Below are 15,807 nucleotides of genomic sequence, written 5' to 3'. Positions count from 1 at the left end.
GAGAGAATCAGTGTTAAATAAGATTCATAGTTTTTTATACTACAGAATATGTGCATAGATAAACGAATGATCATTTTTCTCTATTCCTAATGTGTCTAAAGTTTCTGGGAAATAAAAAAAAATATCAACATAAATACAACCAAATGGAAGTGGGAATAAGAAAAACATATTTTGTATTGTATAATATTGTGGATGTACAGTTGTTATTACAGATGAAATTTTTAAATTTAAATAAAATAAGAAATCCTTTTACCACTTTTGAAAAACTCAATCCTTTACTATCATGACACATGATATTTTAAAATATTTTAATTCTTTAAAAAAAGAAATATAACAACAATATACTATCAACGTTAACTTTGAGTCTTGACACAATTGAATGTTAAAATCCATTATTTAAATTTGATTCCATCTACTTCAGTAAAGATTCTGATGCCATCTGTAACATTTTAAGATGTCTACATGTTTTATCATTTGGATGCAGACTGATATAGTTCTTTAATTTCTGTATCAGACTGTACAATACACCTCTCATATGCTCCTGTGTAATCTTATTTGTCAAATCTAAATTCATCACAGCTTCTTCTAAATATCTGTAATGAAACAAAAGTTTAAGTCAAGATTACTATAAAATTACAACCAAATTATCAAGAGTGTTGACTTATTTATTTTTGAACTAAGAACTGCTGAAATTAAATTAAGGAGGAACTTCAAATAATCTAATGAGGTATGGGCTTTGCTGATTGTTGAAGGCTGAACAGGGACCTACACCAGGTAATTTCTGTTTCATTTGTTCTCTAGTGAAGTGCTGTGATATTGGCAATCATCCAAAATCTTCTTTTTCATATAACAGCTATTCCAAAGTTGATCAATGTGGGGGATGGGTAACACACAAAGAAATTATTTATGGGCGGTTGCATTTTTTCTTAAGATTTTGCAAGAATTGTAAATCAAGTAAACACTTAATATGATGGGTGATTGAATCTAAGAGAAGTGCTTTCCATGACATTTGAGAATAAGTAAAATTCAGTATCTTTTTCCATGGAATACAAAATACACGTGAAAATCTTACTAACACAAGTGTAAATTATACCAACACTAATGAAAATACTCGGCACTGGGATATTAATTAAATAAGCAACACAATAAATGAATAAAATTGAAACTTACTTATGTTTAAGTTCTGTATTTTGCCCTATATCAGCAGACAGTTGTTGAATGAGGGATAACAAAACTGGCTGTTCTAGGGGACATGGCGTTTGGTTGAATATCTGAGCAGGATTCACAGTCTCACATACAAATACTACAAGTTCTAAATTAGCTGCTGACAAAGCCTACAAAATAAAGAGTACACAGTTTTAAAAGATGAAATATAAGTCATGATTCTTATTTTTGTAAGGTAACAAATAAATTGTACAATTCATGTTCTGAGATCAGACACTCATATCACTTTTTAGTTGTGGTGAATATTCATGCCAACTTATATTCTCAAACTCCAACTTGTTTCAAAATTACAGAACTCTAAAGATTTTAAACAAATATAAAGTTACTTGCTTAAAGATAAGGCAAACAGATCCTTCCCTTAAGTTATGTTGCACTATAATGAAAACCAGAAATTAAAACTATTTCGGCTTTGAACATGGCAAAGAGACCCAACAAATCTGAAAAAAAAATGATTAAAAAATCCAGAAATTACAGCAGTTTAACTTTTCTGAATTTTAAATAATGCTACAAACCCTTATCAAAAGACAAATATCAATTTCTATTACTGTGAAAGTAGTTTTATTCATGGGGTACCAATTTTGGTTGTTTTCGTGGATGACTTTATCCATGAATTTAAGTGTCCAACGAAATAAAACAACCATTGTACAAATCAAGCAATGGAAATATCCCCATCGGTAGGTTTGACTACCGATATTATATAGAGAATACATTGAATAACGCCAAATCTGAGAATATTTTTATAGCTGTCACAGAATTACAACCGTATGCAGGATTATACCCATCTAATTTTTAATAAAACTGTACAACTTTTTATCTTTTAATTGTCATAAAAAATATTTTTGATAGATGAACGTCAGATTTCCAGTATTGATATGCTAGTATGATAAAGTGTTCATTTCATATCCTCATAGTTCTCGTATATATGGGAAATAATAATGTCATGCTGGGCTTGATTTTGATAAGAATTACCTCACAAATCAAGATACATTTATAGCATTTGTTTATGTTACTGTTTCATTTAGATGACATGTTTATGGCCTAATTAACACCTTTGATGGTCTTAAATCTGTTGATCACTTTATCATGGGTTAATTAGTGTTATCACTACCATTTACACGGGTCAATGTTTACATTGCAATTTCCTTCGATCCAGACTATTTGTAACCTTTGTTTCTAAAGGCTTTTTTTTTCATTTTTATTTTTTAGAAAACTAAAATCCACGAATTTAAAAATCCACAAATATGTAAATATTGCTCAAACCACGAAAATTGATACCCACGAATTAAAATACTTTCACAGTATTTGCATTATGGAGGACAAAATTAAAAACAATGTACAACTCAAAATGTTATTATCTGGAAGTAAAGAAACAGCAAATCTAATCTTGCCTGAACATGAATTAAATATGAGTTAATATTATTAATTAATGTTTTTAAGGAGTAGTGATTTATTAAAACTTTATCACAAGTTCACCAGTACTGTTGTGTTTAGCTTTTTATACGTCAAAAACAACATGGTGCACAGGGTATACAGCATGTTACTAAAAATACATTCTAGAAATTTTCAATTTTTCATTGTGCATGCAATAGTTATTAATAATATTATAATTGTAGCCTTTGTTGAGGTCAATAAGATGTTATGTCAACCTAGAAAAGCATATCTACCTCAGGTTCTGTCCTCATTCCATATGCTTCTCTTAGGTTGATATAACAAATCAACATCATACAAAGACTATAATTACAAACGAAAGTGAACCTAATGAATCTGCAGTTAGTAGAGTCCATACAGTGGATACCTCAGGACTATAATTGGATAATATCACAGAAGCCTAAGGCAGAAAAAAAATGTGCAACAGGTCAAACACAATGGATATTTTTTTCATGCAAATATCAAACTGAGTTTTTAATCAACTTGCAGAAATGATTGCATGCATTTATTATTGGGATTTTGGTCATTTTAGACTAAAATGCGATTTTAATTTTTGAAAAATATTGAGAAAAATCTTCTTCAATTCATAAAAAAATATATCAAAATGCAAGTTTAAATTATTGCCATTAAAACTCTGTTGCATTTTTCGCAAGAATAAAAACATTGCAATTATTTATGAATTTACAGTTACAAACATTTTCCTTATTTCCTATACCTGTTGGAATGCAGCATTTAATTGTCCCTGTCTGAGTAACTGCATGATATGTGTTCTAGCTTGTTGTGGATCAGGACTAGTAGGTATAGGAGTAGCTGCCCCTGATCTCATGGCATCAAGTACATTACTACTAATGGTAGCTCCTTGTTCTTGGACAGCAGTATTTACTTCATCTTTTACAGCTTGCCTTACAGCTCTGATCAAAGTTTCCTGCAGACTAATAAAAAGTAACTAGTATTTAAGAATGTTATAATAAAATCATAGCTGTTCCATTTTCACTGGACAATGGAAGGTGCTTTCAAAAGAGTAGCCACCTAAAGAATCTATTATGGAGGCATGAATCAAATTTGTTAAACATCAATCCCTTACTTTTAAAATAAAATATGTTTCACCTTGTTATTTCACCAAAAATTAAGCCAATCAGAATCGAATAGGGATCATTTGAAGAACACTTCTATACATCATTTCTACAAATTTTATCCAAAATTGCCTTATGGAGATAATTTAAATGAAATTTTTGTATGACAGGCACACACTCTTTATACTAGGTTACAGTCCCAACCGCCAATGGTAGTAATTTTTGTTCTGTTTTTGTTGACATTTTCGGATACTGAATGAATTTCATTGCTTATCAATCAATTTTGAGGACCCAGTTTTCTTCTTTACCTTAGGTTATCATTTTTATAGCAAATTCATGTACTTTTTTAAAGCATACCTGAGGAAAGAATTCTGCATTTCACTTTGGACTTGAGTCTGGATACTGGCTGTGACTTGTGCTTTCATTGATTCAGCAGAAGTCTGGAAAGAATCAGCTAATTTCCTCATCTGAGCTACAATAGGATCTCTTGCCTCAGTATGTTTCTGTTTAATTACGTCCAAATGAGTTTCCAATGTTCTGATATCTAAAATACAAATGCTTTTATAAAGACCTTTAAATGATAAATAAAGCTACAATGAAATTATATAAAAGAAGATACATGTTTATACATTTGACAATGTTGGAGGACAAACCAACAAAAAAAAAATCTTTTGAATAAGCACTTTTCACTGAGAAAAGTGTCACAAAAATATTCATTGGTCAAACACACAAAGTCTAAAGGTGCATGCAATTCAGACCACATTCTTAGTGAGGGTTTTTAATATAAATTAATTGCTTGCTATGTGCAATTAATAAATATTCTTCATTAATCACTTGACCATCTTGCAAGAGTGTATAAATTAAAACAAATTCTTTTCTCAAGTAAACAGAAGATTCAATAATTTATATAGGTAAAATTATTTTTTTATCTTTCAAATGACCAAATATATATATAAAAAAAATCAATTTATACAGCTTTAGAAAACACTTTTCTGACAACTTTTTCAATGACCCATATACATTTACATGCGAATGCCTGCACTGAACCAAAGAAAAATTGTGCTACAACTTCACTTACATTCTTTTGTTCCTTTTGTGAATGCTTCGTTGACTTGTTGGAACATATTTTGAGTGGCCCTATCAAAGTTAGGTATAACAATATTTTGGAATGCTTCTCTATATGCTGCCTGTATTGGAGTCTGTAAAGCATTGCCTGCAGCTAATCCTATGGCTTCTGTTGTTTGCTGAAAATTATAAAGGCTAGATATGAAGTCTGTTTCATGATCCAATCATATCTTTTGGAAGCAAAATATTGTGTATTATGTTACATATTAAATCACTGTGACCGAAATTATTTTACAACAGTTTAGGAGGACAACAAAGAACGATATTAGAGGACAGATATTGTTAACCCTTCAACATGTCCAGGGCTTGGTTACTGAAAGGAGAGAACAAAATAAAAAATATTATATATTATTTTTTTCTTTGTACTTTTTTCTGCATCAAAGATTTCAACAGCGTTTTTTTCCTCTGCCTGGTGGACCAACGAGAGGATACACAGAACAAACAAGTGAAACTGCGAGCTACTGCTCACTGATGATACCCCCGCCGCAAGTGGATAATATAAATAGTGTAAAAATATGCAAGTGTGCGGTAAACAGGAAGTTGTCGAGTGATGAATCTGAAAACGCATCACACGGTATAGCTGAGTTATATAAATCCTGAAACCAAATTTCAGAAATCCTTGTATTGTAGTTTCTGAGAAAAGTGTGACAAAAATTTTCAACTTGGCTATAATGTGTAAAATCATACAAGTGTTCGGTAAACAGGAAGTTGTCGAGTGATCAATCTGAAAACGCATCACACAGTATAGCTGACTTAGATAAACCCTGAAACCAAATTTCAGAAATCCTTGTATTGTAGGTCCTGAGAAAAATGCGACGAAAAAATAAATAGTGTATAAAAATATGCAAGTGTAAGGTAAACAGGAAGTTGTCGAGTGATGAATCTGAAAACGCATCACACGGTATAGCTAACTTATATAAATCCTGAAACCAAATTTCAGAAATCATTGTATTGTAGTTCCTGAGAAAAGTGTGACGAAAATTTTCAACTTGGCTATCATGTGTAAAATCATACAAGTGTTCGGTAAACAAGAAGTTTCAAGTGATCAATTTGAAAACGCATCACACTGTATAGCTGACTTAGATAAACCCTGAAACCAAATTTCAGAAATCCTTGTATTGTAGGTCCTGAGAAAAATGCGACGAAAAATATTCATGGGACGGACTGACTGACGGACTCACGGACGGACTCACGGACGGACTGAGGTAAAACAGTATACCCCCCTTTTTTAAAGCGGGGGTATAAATACATACGGGTAATGCCCAAAAATTGTTAACTTCCTTGGCTAAAAACTTTTACCTGAAGTGGGACAGACTGACAGAAGGACCAGACCAATGAACAGACACACAGAAGAAATATATTATGCCCATAAATTGTTTAACACCTTGAATAAAAACGTTAACCTGCAGTGGGACAAACTGACAGACGGACCGAAAGACCAACGAATGGAAGCACAGATCAAAATATATAATGCCCATAAATTGATAAATACCTTGACTAAAAACTTTCACCTGAAGCATGATAGATGGACGAACAGAAGAACAACAAACTGATAGACGAAAAGACAGACACACAGACCTAAAACCAAATACCCATAAATACATAATTGGGACATAAACAAATTTGAGGTGTTTGCTCATTAAGACTGTGTTTAATATCTAGAAGTACACTTTTTTAACAATCTTTCAACATACCTTAGATCGAATCATTTTACCAATGTTATCCTTCAGTAATGAATCAGTCGCTGTTAATTTTTGTGCCAATTCTTGATGCAACTGTTCTTTAACAGGTTCTAAAGATCTTGTTACAGCTGAAAAGTAAGAATAATCATGACCACATTCAACCAATCCCTTACAATATAATAGTAAGACAACATTTTTTTTAACAAATATTTAACCTTTCAGACTTCACACAAATGTAAATATTCCAGATATATTTCAGATCTTTGTCATTTCCCTCATTTCCAAACAATTTTCGTATGAAAAAAAATTGGCCAAGATAAAGAAAAAAAAATATAGAAAAAAAAAATAATTGAGAAGAAAATGCTAAAAAAAATAAAAAAAAAAAAAAAAAATATATTTAGTTTTTATGTTTTTCTGTAAGCTCAAATAGTGCGGTGACAGAAGTGTAAAAAGTCGTCTAGATCGCGAGGTTAATCTCCCCAAATAACACACGGCTAAAAATGGTCTTAACTTAAAGACAAATATGTCTTCTTTCGTTTTTGCCCTGTCGTCAGAATTTCGTACGGTCACATTTTTCTAAAAAGTCATTTTAATGACTAGTAGTATATTGGAGAGTTTCAACCCCCCTTTTTCAAAATGAAAAATTGTGTCTGTTTGTCTACATTTAATCGAAAAAGTTTTTCCTGAAGCTATATTTATATGTCAAAATATTCTATTCAGTACTTTATTTTCTTCTAATCTATAAAATTTGCGAAGTTTGACTGTTTAAAATTGTGGTAATTTTAATTGCAAATTTGGACACAAACTTTAGTTTCTTCTTCATAGTAGTAATAAAGATTATCCCATTATATTTTAAGCATATAGCATTTCATAAAACTAATAAGTGATCAAAATTTCGGAACCAAAATATGAAAAAAACCTTAAGAAATCAATGGAAAAAGAATGAGGTAAAAACTTTAATTTCAACACGGAACTCAATCACTTGCCTTCCGTCACATTTTGTGTATTAGTCAATAATTTGCTCTCAACTGATATTTGAATATACTACCTTTTTCGCTATTATATACACACATCTTTATCAAAGTGCACTGATATATGCCACATACGTTATTTGTATATGTTTATATTCTATGATTTTTTCTTATGAAACATTAAAAAAAGTGTTATTGTAAAATCAAAATAATTGACGGATAGTTTCAGTAAATATTCCGTGATATGTCAAGTCCGTTGCAACTTGCTCCTTTAAGTCCAAATAAAAGACAAAAGTCATTAAATTTTATGCAGTGCTTAAATAATATGCCCCCCCAAAAAAAAATTCGACTGAAATTTTGAGTTAATTTACCAGTATAGAGAAGTCGATTTTTGTATCTGCATTGGATAAAAGATTGGATGAGGTGAACATGTTAATTTGAAGAACTCCGTGAAGGCAGATTATCATCGTTCGTGCTACAAAAGTTACACTAGTAAACATATGTGTTCCCCTTTTTAGAGCAAAGAAGCTTCTTATCTCTGATATTCAATGACGACATACAATTATTTGTTGTCCCGTAGTTTCGGGTATTTGTAGGCGTTCTAGAATGCAGTCGTTCAACTGGAGCGCTTTTATTTTGTTGGAACAAAACATTTTCAAAAGATCAAAAACTACTCAAGTTTGAATCAGATGAGCGTATTTAGAATGTTTTATCCGTGTCAGACAAAGTTAAAGTTGAAATAGTTTCCCGTCCATCTTTTAAACTTCAAGCACTCTGTCATTTTGTTTGCATTGCAAATAATTTGCTAAAAAAAGAAAAAAGAAAATAAAATCCAAACCCGTGGAAGCAGATATCTCAGATCCCTATACTGCTTTTACTAATTTTATTTTGGCTATTGATAATGATTTAATGGTCATTCCTTATGACACCGTTACTTTATAAATATCATAGATCTTTCCTTCCGGCTGATTCTAATATAAAATATAAAATATTCTACTTATAAAATGCAGTCGAAACTCATTGATTTCTGTAGAAATACAGCTGTCAAACAACTTCAACAAGTTCAAGGCAAATATAACATAATATTCAGTAGCAAAATAACTGTTTGAGATGCCATATCAGCTGCTAGACAAATTGAAAACTGACCTCAAAATCGCAATGTCAACTGTAATAGATACAAATAACGGACAGATATTTCATTCCGCTGCAAGTATATTTAGAAAAGACATCGAAACTCTACAGAAGAATACCCAACTTCGGATGAATTGTTTCTTCCTTCTTCCATTCAGTCAATGCCTTTGTATTTATTGCAATTCATTTTATGGTTACTCGATAAAACTGCATACAGCCAAGACTTTTTTCAGGAAATGGCACCAGAGCAATTGCATAAATGCTAATCAATTGTTGAGTCAATCGTTTGTGTGGCCATTTTCTTTTTACTCCTTTTCATTTAGAATTGGCTTCACAAATGTACCATGAGTTTAGTTCAAAACACCCTGTTCAAACTTTGAATGCCAATGGATTTTATGCTTCTTAAAGTGAAGTGCGACGTTATCTAATGTGTTGCCAACCATGAAATTGAGCGAATTCAAGATAGTGTGTATGTCTCGTATAATGTTTCCCCAGCATCTTTAATTTGCAGACAAGCATATGGTAGTCATCACACCTTCGAAATTCCTAAACCCCCCTTTTAGATATCTGTTAAATCTTGGATGAATTGATAGGAATGGTTTGAAGCTGGTGTCTTTTTAGGAACAAATGTCTTCGGACTTCCTACAAAACCTTGTCTGCACTTGTAAGGGAAAACTCAAAATAACGTGTTTGGTTTTAGCAGAACCTTTCAAATGCAGACCTGTGGTCATGAGTAAAATGGATAGAAATATTAAAAAAATGTCTTGTGACGGCTGATGACAATGAAGAAGATGGATATAAAGGTTGATTTGGTAGCTTGTTGCACTGGTACACACGGTCCTAGCTCCCAGGTTAGGGACGTGTTGGCGCGCCCGTAAAAAAGTTAAAACCCGCCACATTCTGTATGTGTCTGTTTCAAGTCACGAGACGGTAATGCAGTGTTTGTTTGTTTCTATATATTATATTTGTTTGTTTCTGATTTATTTTTAACATTAATCAAGCCGTTAGAATTTTCGTTTGTTTTACATTATTCATTTCGGGAATTGAAGACTATGCAGTATAACTTTTACTCATTTTTGAAGCCCATACGGGACCATAATTGTTAATTTATTTCTCATTTGAAGAGTTGTCTCATTTGCAATCATATCACATCTTCTTTTTCTCATATGGAATACTTTTGAAGTTGTGGTACGTTGCAAGGGCAAAAAGGGGGGATATAGGTACAAAAACTATAATGTAATAGATATTAACCAGAGTATAATACATGTAACAACAGATAATACTATGGAAGCAGTAATAATTGTGAAAAAAAACCCAAAAGCAATGAGTAGTCTATAAAAAAACTGAAGTATCCGCAAATACATTTTGAAGTCATATTTGACTGTAGAGTTCTATTGCTTTGGTTTCATACCTCACCCAATATGATAGTTTAAAAAATAATTTTAAAGTATTGTCTTGCATGACACTTAATTTTTTACCTGAAATCGATTTTTTTCATAAGGTTAAGGTGCTCAAAACATTTTATAGGTTGAAAACTTGATTTTTGAAGTTTTGTTTATTAAACGTCGTTTTAGTATTTTTTTTGATAAACAAATCTAAATGATTTAGGTTTATGTATAATAATAAACATTACTAAAGCCAAAACAGTATCATTTGTATTTAGGTACAGTTTAGAAATAGAAAAAAATGTCAAAATTGAAACCCTCCTAAATTTTCACAGATTTTTACATATGACCTTTGACCTCAATTTGTAAAATATGTGACCATATCAGGTCCTGACGACAGGCATATTATTATAGATCACGATTTCCTCTTTCCAACGATATATTATATAGGTGTGTGTTCGGTGGGGAGATTAAATTCGAAAAAATCTGCCTTCAGTCACCGCACTAAAAAGAACACAAAAATTTTCATTTCCCAAAAAAAGTAAATTAGAGTCGCTCACCTTGGTATATGTGAAATTTAAACAAAGGACACAGATTGATTCATGACAAAATTGTGTTTTGGTGATGGTGATGTGTTTGTACATCTTAATTTACTGAACATTCTAGCTGCTTACAATTATCTCTATCTATAATTTACTTGGCCCAGTAGTTTCAGAGGAGAAGATTTTTGTAAAAGATTACTAAGATTTATGAAACAAGAGGCTCTCAAGAGCCTGAATCGCTCACCTGAATTTTTTTGGTTTAATCTCTCATCAATGATTATTTTGGCTTGTCAATTTATTTAAATGTTCTTTAAATCGTCCTATTCTCTTCAAAAGCCAAAAAAAAAATCAATTTCTCCTATGTTCTATTTTAGCCATATAGGAGCTATGTTTCTTGACATACAAGGAAATGAAATATAAAATTTATACTAGATACTCTGAAACTCTGAAACTCATTTAGCCTAAGTTTGGCTGAAATTGATACAGCAGTTTCAAAGGAGAAGATTTTTTAAAGTAAGTCAACATGATGAACAAATTGTGAAAAAAGTTTTTAAAGGGCAATAACTCCTTAAGAGGTCAATTGACAATTTTGGTCAAATTGACTTATTTGTAGATCTTACTTTGCTGATCATTTTTGCTGTTTACAGTTTATCTTTATCTATAATAATATTCAAGATAATGACCAAAAACTGCAAAATTTCCTTAAAATTACCAATTAAGTGGCAGCAACCCAACAATGATTTGTTTGATTCATCTGAAAATTTCAGGGCTGATAGATCTTGACCTAATGAACATTTTTACCCCATGTCAGATTTGCTCTAAATGCTTTCGTTTTTGAGATATAAGCCAAAAACTGCATTTGACCCCTATGTTCTATTTTAAGTAACGGCGGCCATGTTTTTTGACGGATCAAAAATCTAAGCACACACTTTGTGCAGGATAATCTAAAGAACAATCATGCTAAGTTTCATCCAAATCCATTCAGTAGTTTCAGAGGAGAAGATTTTTTAAAGTTAGCAAATATGATGAACAAATTGTGAAAAATTGCCATTAAAGGACAATAACCCCTTAAGGGGTCAATTGACAATTTTGGTCATATTAACTTATTTGTAGATCTTACTTTGCTGATCATTTTTGCTGTTTACAGTTTATCTTTATCTATAATAATATTCAAGATAATGACCAAAAACTGCAAAATTTCCTTAAAATTACCAATTAAGTGGCAGCAACCCAACAATGGTTTGTTTGATTCATCTGAAAATTTCAGGGCTGATAGATCTTGACCTAATGAACATTTTTACCCCATGTCAGATTTGCTCTAAATGCTTTCGTTTTTGAGATATAAGCCAAAAACTGCATTTGACCCCTATGTTCTATTTTAAGTTACGGCGGCCATGTTTTTTGACGGATCAAAAATCGAAGCGCACACTTTGTGCAGGATACTCTAAGGAACAATCATGCCAAGTTTCATCCAAATCCATTCAGTAGTTTCAGAGGAGAAGATTTTTTTAAGTTAGCAAATATGATGAACAAATTGTGAAAAATTGCCATTAAAGGACAATAACCCCTTAAGGGGTCAATTGACAATTTTGGTCATATTAACTTATTTGTAGATCTTACTTTGCTGATCATTTTTGCTGTTTACAGTTTATCTTTATCTATAATAATATTCAAGATAATGACCAAAAACTGCAAAATTTCCTTAAAATTACCAATTAAGTGGCAGCAACCCAACAATGGTTTGTTTGATTCATCTGAAAATTTCAGGGCTGATAGATCTTGACCTAATGAACATTTTAACCCTTTGACAGATTTGCTCTAAATGCTTTGGTTATCGAGATATAAGCCAAACACTGCATTTGACCCCTATGTTCTATTTTAAGTAATGGCGGCCATGTTTTTTGACGGATCAAAAATCGAAGCGCACACTTTGTGCAGGATAGTCTAAGGAACAATCATGCTAAGTTTCATTCAAATCCATTCAGTAGTTTCAGAGGAGAAGATTTTTTAAAGTTAGCAAATATGATGAACAAATTGTGAAAAATTGCCATTAAAGGACAATAACCCCTTAAGGGGTCAATTGACAATTTTGGTCATATTAACTTATTTGTAGATCTTACTTTGCTGATCATTTTTGCTGTTTACAGTTTATCTTTATCTATAATAATATTCAAGATAATGACCAAAAACTGCAAAATTTCCTTAAAATTACCAATTAAGTGGCAGCAACCCAACAATGATTTGTTTGATTCATCTGAAAATTTCAGGGCTGATAGATCTTGACCTAATGAACATTTTTACCCCATGTCAGATTTGCTCTAAATGCTTTCGTTTTTGAGATATAAGCCAAAAACTGCATTTGACCCCTATGTTCTATTTTAAGTTACGGCGGCCATGTTTTTTGACGGATCAAAAATCGAAGCGCACACTTTGTGCAGGATACTCTAAGGAACAATCATGCCAAGTTTCATCCAAATCCATTCAGTAGTTTCAGAGGAGAAGATTTTTTTAAGTTAGCAAATATGATGAACAAATTGTGAAAAATTGCCATTAAAGGACAATAACCCCTTAAGGGGTCAATTGACAATTTTGGTCATATTAACTTATTTGTAGATCTTACTTTGCTGATCATTTTTGCTGTTTACAGTTTATCTTTATCTATAATAATATTCAAGATAATGACCAAAAACTGCAAAATTTCCTTAAAATTACCAATTAAGTGGCAGCAACCCAACAATGGTTTGTTTGATTCATCTGAAAATTTCAGGGCTGATAGATCTTGACCTAATGAACATTTTAACCCTTTGACAGATTTGCTCTAAATGCTTTCGTTTTCGAGATATAAGCCAAACACTGCATTTGACCCCTATGTTCTATTTTAAGTAATGGCGGCCATGTTTTTTGACGGATCAAAAATCAAAGCGCAAACTTTGTGCAGGATACTCTAAGGAACAATCATGCTAAGTTTCATTCAAATCCATTCAGTAGTTTCAGAGGAGAAGATTTTTTAAAGTTAGCAAATATGATGAACAAATTGTGAAAAATTGCCATTAAAGGACAATAACCCCTTAAGGGGTCAATTGACAATTTTGGTCATATTAACTTATTTGTAGATCTTACTTTGCTGATCATTTTTGCTGTTTACAGTTTATCTTTATCTATAATAATATTCAAGATAATGACCAAAAACTGCAAAATTTCCTTAAAATTACCAATTAAGTGGCAGCAACCCAACAATGGTTTGTTTGATTCATCTGAAAATTTAAGGGCTGATAGATCTTGACCTAATGAACATTTTAACCCTTTGTCTGATTTGCTCTAAATGCTTTCGTTTTTGAGATATAAGCCAAAAACTGCATTTGACCCCTATGTTCTATTTTAAGTTACGGCGGCCATGTTTTTTGACGGATCAAAAATCGAAGCGCACACTGTGTGCAGGATACTCTAAGGAACAATCATGCTAAGTTTCATTCAAATCCATTCAGTAGTTTCAGAGGAGAAGATGTTTGAAAAATTGTTAACGACGACAGACGACGACAACGACGACGAAGGACGCCAAGTGATAAGAAAAGCTCACATGGCCTTTTAGGCCAGGTGAGCTAAAAATGGTTAAAACATGACTTTAAAGGGCAATAACTCCTAAAGGGGTCAACTGACAATTTTGGTCATGTTGACCTATTTGTAGATCTTACTTTACCAACATGTATTGTTTTCTACAGCTTATCTCTATCTATAATAATATCAAGATAATAACCAAAAACAGCAAAATTTCCTTAAAATTAATTAATCAGGGGCAGCAACCCAACAACGGGTTGTCCGATTCATCTGAAAATTTCAGAACAGATAGATCTTGACCTGATAAACAATTATACCTATGTCAGTTTTACTCTAAATGCTTTGGTTTTTGAGTTATAAGTCAAAAACTGCATTTTACCCCCATTTTCTATTTTGAGCCGTGGCGGCCATCTTGGTTGGTTGACCGGGTCACCAGAAACATTTTTAAAACAAGACACCCCAATGATGATTGTGGCCAAGTTTTTTTAAATTTAGCCCAGTAGTTTCAGTGGAGAAGATTTTTGCAAAAGTTAACGCCGGACGACGGACGACAAGTGATGGGAAAAGCTCACTTGGCCCTTTGGGTGAGGAGCTAAAAAGTATTTGACAATGTGCAGCAACATGAACATTGAAAAAATGTTACGCTGGAAATTTTTTCATTACCATTTTTACAATTTTACATCCTGTTTTCAAAATGAGGAAAGGAATTGTTCATAAGAAATAAATTCGTTATCTTGGTGTAATCAGGGGTGTACAGAATTTTACACCGTTGTTGAAAATTCATACACCCATTCGGCTTGGCCTCAGGGTGTATGGATTTTCAACAACGGTGTAAAATTCTGTACACCCCTGATTACACCAAGATAACTAATAATATTATCAACTTGGCCTCGGAATAAAAAGAACATATAAATTTGTTTTTCTATTAAAAACTGAAACTAGGGGAAAATTTAATCAGTTATTCATTTATTTTGTTGGATACATCATCCATCCAAAGTGAAAAAATTCAAATCCTTTCTTCAAGTGTTGCAATTTCATTAGATTGAGGAAAACTAAGGAATTTTTTTTTTGAAGTTCTGCAAATCTAAACATGAGCTTTAAAAAAAATGTACATTGTTGAACATTAAGTCCTCAGTTAACTTATACCCATACAAATTGGTATCCTTCAATTAATGACGAATCCACAGTAATCTAACTCCCTCCCCATCCTCATATAAATTCTTTTCCCGGTACACCATTTAGCTGCTGTATAACTAACCTGGTAAGACTGTATTTCTCATTTCATCCCTGACCTGGTCCTCCACATTACTAGCTACAGACTTCTGCAATGTTTGTACCAGTGTGTGTTGTAATCGTTCGTGTCGCTGCTTTTCTCTCGTCTCTGACTGCTGCATGATGTGATTTATTCTCTGATCTTGTTTATGTTAATGAAAGTAATGTTTGTCAAACAATTAACTTGAGTTTGTAGTCATGTATATGTACAAGAATGATTGATTTGATTGTTGGATAGCTGGTGTAATTTTCATGTATTTTCTTAAACAAGTGAATATTGTCAATATTCAACCATCACTAAGGTATATGCAGTAGAATATCCTTTTTTTTTTTACCCTCTCTGTATGTGGCAAATTGCAAAATTTCAGAATATCAGATGTGGATCTTCTTGTGTACTGTTGCATTAAAATTTGTGAGTA

General features: G+C 32.2%; 1 protein-coding gene across 1 annotated transcript in view; it reads right to left on the bottom strand.

Annotated features, from left to right (window-relative positions):
- Positions 1–315: 315 nt before the first annotated feature.
- The window catches only part of LOC134721516 (enhancer of mRNA-decapping protein 4-like), a 41,278-nt gene continuing 25,786 nt past the window's right edge, over positions 316–15,807 (bottom strand). The window contains exons 22-28 of the mRNA XM_063584592.1: positions 15,375–15,530; positions 6,545–6,660; positions 4,804–4,969; positions 4,083–4,269; positions 3,368–3,584; positions 1,171–1,334; positions 316–593 (exon numbers count right to left, since the gene is read on the bottom strand). Of these exons, the coding sequence (XP_063440662.1) occupies positions 413–593; positions 1,171–1,334; positions 3,368–3,584; positions 4,083–4,269; positions 4,804–4,969; positions 6,545–6,660; positions 15,375–15,530 (1,187 nt within the window). The 3' untranslated portion in view covers positions 316–412. The remainder of the gene's footprint in view (positions 594–1,170; positions 1,335–3,367; positions 3,585–4,082; positions 4,270–4,803; positions 4,970–6,544; positions 6,661–15,374; positions 15,531–15,807) is intronic.

This window comes from Mytilus trossulus, chromosome 6 (genome assembly GCF_036588685.1).
Source record: "Mytilus trossulus isolate FHL-02 chromosome 6, PNRI_Mtr1.1.1.hap1, whole genome shotgun sequence".
NCBI classification, from domain to species: domain Eukaryota; kingdom Metazoa; phylum Mollusca; class Bivalvia; order Mytilida; family Mytilidae; genus Mytilus; species Mytilus trossulus.
Note: the sequence above shows the minus strand (reverse complement) of the source record. Positions and strands in the feature narration are given on the sequence as shown.